At 39.3% G+C, this 8,354-nt stretch overlaps 1 protein-coding gene across 1 annotated transcript in view; it reads right to left on the bottom strand.

Annotated features, from left to right (window-relative positions):
- Position 1: 1 nt before the first annotated feature.
- Positions 2–8,354, bottom strand: part of LOC147008422 (tubulin alpha chain-like) — a 35,915-nt gene continuing 27,562 nt past the window's right edge. Inside the window, exon 4 of the mRNA XM_085865096.1 lies at positions 2–132. Within this exon, the coding sequence (XP_085721222.1) occupies positions 2–132 (131 nt within the window). The remainder of the gene's footprint in view (positions 133–8,354) is intronic.

The raw sequence follows: 8,354 nt of genomic DNA, 5'->3' as shown, positions 1-8,354 counted from the left end.
TTTACTCCAGCTTGGATTTCTTGTCGGAGTCGAGGGAGAGGAGCTCCATCAGCGGGGAGGTAAAGCCGAACCCGTGCCGCCCCCGAAGGAGTGGAAGATCAGGAAACCCTGCAGCCCTGTGCGCTGGTCTGCCTGGGGTTCAACAAAGAGACCACAGCTATTGGCATTGAGAAGAGTTATTCAGTGACAATGACAGGACCTACAAGAGGTGTTTCAGGACTTCCGATTGGTACAGCGATGGTGTTCGTGCGTGTGGAAGGTTCGTGAAACCTCCTTTGAACTCGTACATCACTGCTGGACCAATAGGAGACCACAAAGTCCCTCAAAGTTCAGATAAAAAAAATTAAATATTCAGAGGTGATGAGCAAGTCCAAGAATTCATACACGTTACGTACGGGACACCCAGAAAGTTTAACCCTCTGAAAAGCAATTAAGATAGTGATTCATTTCAGTGATTTCTATTCTCATGTTGGGAATCTGGAAGGAGAACACACACAATAATTTATACGTCATTAGTCCTTGGGATGATCATGTGATTAAAGAAAACACGGTGCGTTACGTGTGGAGCCACAAGAATCATGATTTTTTCAAAGAAATAACGATTTAATAAACAGAAAATCAAACAGTTCTGATAGAAATGAATCAAGACATGAGGGAACTTAAATCTAAATTCCTATTTGAGGCGCCTCCGCACTCAGACACAAAAAGCGGACGAGGGGGGAAGATAAAGAAAAAGAAAAATCCCTCATTTATTCTGGCACTTCGCTTCGGGTCCAGAAGTGATCTTTGATGAGCTTTGGGGTCGAGCCGCACCGTCCTGCGTGGCGGGAAACCGCGCCCAATATGGCGCCAAGCCGCTCTCGTTGCGGGAGGTAATTTGTGCGGATGATCCCCACATCAAGAGAGCCCACAAGCTGACGTGAAAGTTCCTCCTCATTATCGGGGCAATTGACGCTGCTCCACTGCAGAATGCCAGGCTCGCTCTCCCGGAATGGCACAACACGAGGCTTTCGATGCAGCACGACGGTCAACGACTCGCGTCTTGCCCCGTCACGTGGCAAATTCATAGCACGACACGAGAATTGTGTCGTCGTATTTTGTCGTGTGCAGATGGAGCCAGCCAGCGAGATCCCCCTCACTCGATGAAGTCGTCCCACAACTGTGGGCTCCTCTGCTTGCTTGGACGTGCAGTTCGGTTGTTGTTGTTTTAAGGACGTGATCCCTTTTTATTGCCGGTCTTGAGATGCAAAAGCATAGGAAAAGGTGACAGGGGGCAATCACATCCTGGGGAAATCATCTTTAATCCCTCCCTAATTAACACAGCACCACCCACACCCCCCCGGTATGGTGACAAGTAACACTTAAGCTCACAGTTTCCTTACTCAATTTACATCGAGATGTCTCCTACACGTCCACGGACCAAGCAACTCTCTAAAATCCTATCTTTCCGATGAAGTTCCTCTGTCTGCCCGATAAACATAATATTATGGCACAAGGATCCAACATTGAACGATGAGAAACTCAGCAATTCATGGCGTACGACACGAAACAAAGTGATCATCCGATTATAAAGTATTAAAAGTGCAAAATGATTTAAAATTATCATCGTATGAACCGTAGTTTGCAAGTATTTCTGAAGACAATGAAATGCACAACTTAATTGCAGACAAACACAAAAATGTGCAATACGAGACGATTAAAACCGGACAGGACACGTCGGACAGATCTGTTTCAGTGAGTGTGCAATGAATGAAAATCAATACAACAAAAATAACTTGCATTGAGTAATTTGTTCTGAATTAATTTCTTTTTTTAATGCTCATATAGAAATTTTGGTATTATTTGTATCAGGACCTCAGGGCTTTTGTGCATTCAAGCGAAGTAATTATATGTCGATGTAAACATTTATCAACTCGACTTGAAAATATCAAATCTGGCAGCGTAGTTATAATATGGACGACTTCCACTTTCACAAGGGAATGGAGGACACTATTAATTTTGTGTAAAAGGGAAATACATATTCCAGAGTGTTTCATAGAAAAACGAGAAACTTCGACGTGCCTGAAATAATGATAAACCAGAAGGGCGCTTGGTAGCGCGCATACCTCCGGCACGCAATGCCTGAGCCACGAGAACATATCAGGCTCAATACATTTTTGAGATATCGTGTGATACATCGTCAATGGCCCGAATCTCTCAATGGTGAAGATTCACCGAAAAAAGATTATCAGATCCGGATCCGGATTCGAATCTTCACCAAAATCAAATCAATTCTTCCTTGTCACATACCCAACGTGTCCACCAAGTTTCGTCTGAATCCGTCAACAACTTTTTGAGATATCGTGCCATGTATCGGTTTACCCCAATCTCTCAATGGTGAAGATTCACCTAAAAAAATTATCAGATCCTGATCTGCAATCGAATCTTCACCAAAGTCAAAGCAATTCTTCCTTGTCACACAATAAACATGTCCACCAAGTTTCATCTGAATCCGTCCAAACTTTTTGAGATATCGTGCGATATATCGGTTCGGCCCAATTTCTCAATGGTAGAGATTCACTTAAAAATATTATCAGATCCGGATCCGGATTCGAATCTTCACCAAAAATGGAATCAATTCTTCCTTGTCACACACCCAACATGCCCACCAAGTTTCGTCTGAAGCCATCCCAAACTTTGTGAGATATCGTGCGATATATCGCTTCGGCCCAATCCCTCAATGGTAGAGATTCACCTAAAAAAATTATCAGATCCGGATCCGGATTCGAATCTTCACCAAAAATCGAATCAACACACACCCAACGTGTCCACCAAGTTTCATCTGAATCCGTCAACAAGTTTTGAGATATCGTGCGATATATGGGTTTCGCCCAATCTCTCAATGAAGATTCACCTAAAAAACATTATCAGATCCGGATTCGTATCTTCACCAAAATCGAATCAATTCTTCCTTGTCACAAACCCAACGTGTCCACCAAGTTTCGTCTGAATCCGTCCACAACTTTTTGAGATATCGTGCGATATATCGGTTCGGCCCAATCTCTCAATGGTCGAGATTCACCTAAAAAAAATTATCAGATCCGGATCCGGATTCGAATATTCACCAAAATCAAATCAATTCTTCCTCGTCACACACCCAACATGCCCACCAAGTTTCGTCTGAAGCCATCCCAAACTTTGTGAGATATCGTGCGATATATCGGTTCGGCCCAATCCCTCAATGGTAGAGATTCACCTAAAAAAATTATCAGATCCGGATCCGGATTCGAATCTTCACCAAAAATCGAATCAACACACACCCAACGTGTCCACCAAGTTTCATCTGAATCCGTCAACAAGTTTTGAGATATCGTGCGATATATGGGGTTCGCCCAATCTCTCAATGAAGATTCACCTAAAAAAATTATCAGATCCGGATCCGAATTCGAATCTTCACCAAAATCGAATCAACTCTTCTTCGTCACACACCAAACGTGTCCACCAAGTTTCATCTGAATCGGTCCACAACCTTATGAGATATCATGCTATATATCGTTTTTGACCCGATATATCAATGGTGAAGATTCACCGAAAAAAATTATCAGATCCGGATTCGTATCTTAACCAAAATCGAAACAATTCTTCCTTGTCACAAACCCAACGTGTCCACCAAGTTTCGTCTGAATCCGTCCACAATTTTTGAGATATCGTGCTACATATCGGTTTAGTGCAATCTCTCAATGGTGAAGATTCACCTCAAAAAAGATTATGAGATGCGGATGTGAATTCGACTCTTCGCCAAAATCGAATCAATTCTTCCTTGTCACACACCCAACGTGTCCACCAAGTTTCGTCTGAATCCGTCCCCAACTTTTTGAGATTTCGTGCGATATATCGGTTTCGCCAAATCTCTCAATGGTGAAGATTCACCGAAAAAAAATATCAGATCCGGATCCGAATTCGAATCTTCACCAACATCGAATCAACCCTTCCAGGTCACACACCAAACGTGTCCACCAAGTTTCGTCTGAATCAGTCTTCAACTTTTTGAGATATCGTGCTATATATCGTTTTTGACCCGATATCTCAATGGTGAAGATTCACCTAAAAAAATTATCAGATCCGGATCCGGATTCGAATCTTCACCAAAAATCGAATGAATTCCTCCTTGTCACACCCAACGTGTCCACAAAGTTTCGTCTGAATCCGTCCACAACTTTTAGAGATATCGTGCTATGTCTCACTTTCGCCCAATCTCTCAATGGTGAAGATTAACCGAAAAAAATTATCAGATCCGGATCCGAATTCGAATCTTCACCAAAATCGAATCAATTCTTCCTCATCACAGAACCAACGTGTCCACCATGTTTCATCTGAATCCGTCCACAACTTTTCGAGATATCGTGCTATGTCTCACTTTCGCCCAATCTCTCAATAGTGAAGATTCACCTAAAAAAAATTATCAGATCCGGATCCGAATTCGAATCTTCACCAGAATCGAATCAATTCTTCCTCATCACACACCAAACGTGTCCACCAAGTTTCATCTGAATCCGTCCACAACTTTTCGAGATATCGTGCTATATATCGTTTTTGACCTGATATCTCAATGGTGAAGATTCACCTAAAAAAATTATCAGATCCGGATCCGAATTCGAATCTTCACCAAAATCGAATCAATTCTTCCTTGTCACATGCCCAACGTGTGCACCAAGTTTAGTCTGAATCCGTCAACAACTTTTTGAGATATCGTGCGATATATCGGTTTCGCCCAATCTCTCAATGAAGATTCACCTAATAAAATTATCAGATCCGGATCCGAATTTGAATCTTCACCAAAATGGAATCAACTCTACCTCGTCACACACCAAACGTGTCCACCAAGTTTCATCTGATTCGGTCCACAACTTTATGAGATATGGTGCGATATATCGTTTTTGACCCGATATCTCAATGGTGAAGATTCACCTAAAAAATGATCAGATCCGGATTCGTATCTTCACCAAAATCGAATCAATTCTTCCTTGTCACAAACCCAACGTGTCCACCAAGTTTCATCTGAATCCGTCCAAAACTTTTTGAGATATCGTGCGATATATCGGTTTAGCCAAATCTCTCAATGGTGAAGATTCACTTTAAAAAATTATCAGATCCGGATGCGGATTCGAATCTTCACCAAAATGGAATCAACTCTTCCTCGTCACACACCAAACGTGTCCACCAAGTTTCATCTGCATCGGTCCGCAACCTGATGAGATATCGTGCTATATATCGTTTTTGACCCGATATATCAATGGTGAAGATTCACCGAAAAAAATTATCAGATCCGGATTCGTATCTTCACCAAAATCGAATCAATTCTTCCTTGTCACAAACCCAATGTGTTCCCCAAGTTTCGTCTGAATCCGTCCCCAACTTTTTGAGATATCGTGCTATATATCGGTTTAGTGCAATCTCTCAATGGTGAAGATTCACCGAAAAAACATTATCAGATCCGGATGCGGATTCGAATCTTCACCAAAATGGAAAAATTATTCCTCATCACACACCCAACGTGTCCACCAAATTTCGTCTGCATCCGTCTTCAACTTTTTGAGATATCGTGCTATATATCGGTTTCGCCCAATCTCTCAAGGCTCAGCACATGTAAGTGGTTCCAAAAGCGCATGAAAGTGGTTGAAACACTGTTTCAAAAATGTCAAAAAATGAAGTTTGTTCCATTGCCTTCTCACTACATTTTCCTGAAAGTGTAAGTCAAATTGAGTTCAGAACAAAAAACCGTATCGCTTAATTACATTTCTATACAGAAATATGATACTTTGAAGAAGGGGTACCTATTCTGATGGTTTTGCGAGTTTTCAATGAAATTACCCAATTTTTCTTTTTTGGCAACATAAATGAAGGTCAAAGTACGTAACTTTTTCTCGCAACTAATATAATCATCAAAATACCAATTACTGGGATTATAAAGAAATAATACATTCCTATTTTTTTTATTACTGCCCGATTCATTGACTGTCAGATGCTGAAAAGCACGAAAAGAGAGATTTATCGAACAAATTCTTTGACGTAAATTTTCAATTCAATCAATTCTGGGAGTAAAAAAAAGCTCTGTAAATTCTCCAAAACTGTTTTAACTGCGTTCTATATTAATAAAATATTTTTTAAATACCTGAAAAAATATTTACATTTTTTTTAAAGAAAATTAATTTTTTAATCAAATTCAAAAACGTTTGACGTGCAGTCAGTCAAAAATGCAAAATTATTCTAAACGAAAGCCATGCATGTTTTCAATAATTTTTTATACTATTATATCTATATCACTGTGCCCCATTTGTAATTAAATTTTAGTGAAAATAATCTGATGCACAGAAGAATAAAAGCATTTTTTTTTAAAAAAAACGTGACATGTGGTCGGACATTGAGGTTGGAAAGTTCTGTCAAGCCGGTGTAATTAAGTATCCACCCGGATAATCTCAATTTTTTTACACTGATTAATTATTGGTAATAAGTTGAATAATTTAAGACACGTAAAGATGAGTTATTGATAAACTCGTCATTTTGTGAGGGGATTTCATAGTCCCAGGCTCGAAAAGGGTAATAAAACAAGAAAAAATTAAAATATGCCAGAATGTGCAAATATCATGCGAATCCACCACTGACCGACACAAATGCTGATTTTCTCAGACGGTGGGTGACAATCTTGTGATTAGATGAGAAATTTCATATAGAATTTTTTATATGTTATATTTTTGCATGGTCTAATATATGTCATATTTTAAGGTGAAACAAGAAAAAAGGCCAATACTGGACATGTATATTCAATAAAAATCCTGTAGATTCAGTAATATACATCATAGACCCATGAACCTATATATTTTAAGGTCCTATGGAACACTGTCTGTGCAATGAACCAAATTTCATGACCAGTAGTAGTCTTTGTTACTTTCAAAAATGCTACTCAAGTCAGGGTATGCCCTAAAATAGGGGTGGGAAGCACTTAAATGCGCTGAGCCTCAATGGTGAAGATTAACCGAAAAAAATTATCAGATCCGGATCTGAATTCGAATCTTCACCAAAATCGAATCAATTCTTCCTCGTCACATACCCAACGTGTCCACCAAGTTTCGTCTGAATCCGTCCGCAACTTTTGAGATATTGTGCGATATATCGGTTTTGCTCAATCCTTCAATGGTGAAGATTCATCTAATAAAATTATCAGATCCAGATCCGGATTCGAATCTTCACCAAAATCGAATCAACTCTTTCTTGTCACACACCCAACGTGTCCACCAAGTTTCTTCTGAATCCGTCCAAAATTTTTTGAGATATCGTGGTATATATAGTTTTTGACCCTATCTCTCAATGGTGAAGATTCACCGAAAAAAATTGTCAGATCCGGATTCGTATCTTCACCAAAATCGAATCAATTCTTCATTGTCACACACCCAACATGTCCACCAAGTTTCATCTGAATCCGTCCACAACTTTTTGAGATATCGTGCTATATATCGGTTTAGCGCAATCTCTCAATGGTGAAGATTCACATAAAAAGATTATCAGACACGGATGCGAATTCGAATCTTCGCCAAAATCGAATCAATTCTTCCTTGTCACACACCCAACCTGTCCACCAAGTTTCGTCTGAATCCGTCAACAACTTTTTGAGATATCGTGCTATATATCGTTTTTGACCCAATATCTCAATGAAGATTCACCTAAAAAAATTATCAGATCCGGATCCGAATTGGAATCTTCATCAAAATCGAATCAACTCTTCCTCGTCACACACCAAACGTGTCCACCAAGTTTCATCTGAATCGGTCTACAACTTTATGAGATATCGTGCTATATATCGTTTTTGACCCGATATCTCAATGGTGAAGATTCACCGAAAAAAATTATCAGATCCGGATTCGAATTCTCACCAAAATCGAATCAATTCTTTCTTGTCACACACCCAACGTGTTCACCAAGTTTCGTCCGAATCCGTCTTCAACTTTTTGAGATATCGTGTGATTATATAGGTTTAGCCCAATCTCTCAAGGCCAAGTGCCTTGTCAAGTGGTTCCAAAAGCGCATGTCAGTGGTTTAAACGGTTTCAAAAATGTCAAAAAAATGAAGTTTGTTCCATTGCCTTCTCACGATATTTTCCTGAAAGTGTAAGTCTAACTGAGTTCAGAACAAAAAACCAAATCGCTTCATTACATATATATATATATATATATATATATATATATATATATATATATATATATATATATATATATATATATATATATATATATATACCGAAATATGATACTTTGAAGAAGGGGAACCTATTCTGATGGTTTTGCGAGTTTTCAATGAAATTACCTAATTTTTCTTTTTGG

Source organism: Eptatretus burgeri, chromosome 19, assembly GCF_056783735.1.
Source record: "Eptatretus burgeri isolate ZD-2024b chromosome 19, Ebu_testis_v1, whole genome shotgun sequence".
In the NCBI taxonomy this organism is placed as follows: domain Eukaryota; kingdom Metazoa; phylum Chordata; class Myxini; order Myxiniformes; family Myxinidae; genus Eptatretus; species Eptatretus burgeri.
Note: the sequence above shows the minus strand (reverse complement) of the source record. Positions and strands in the feature narration are given on the sequence as shown.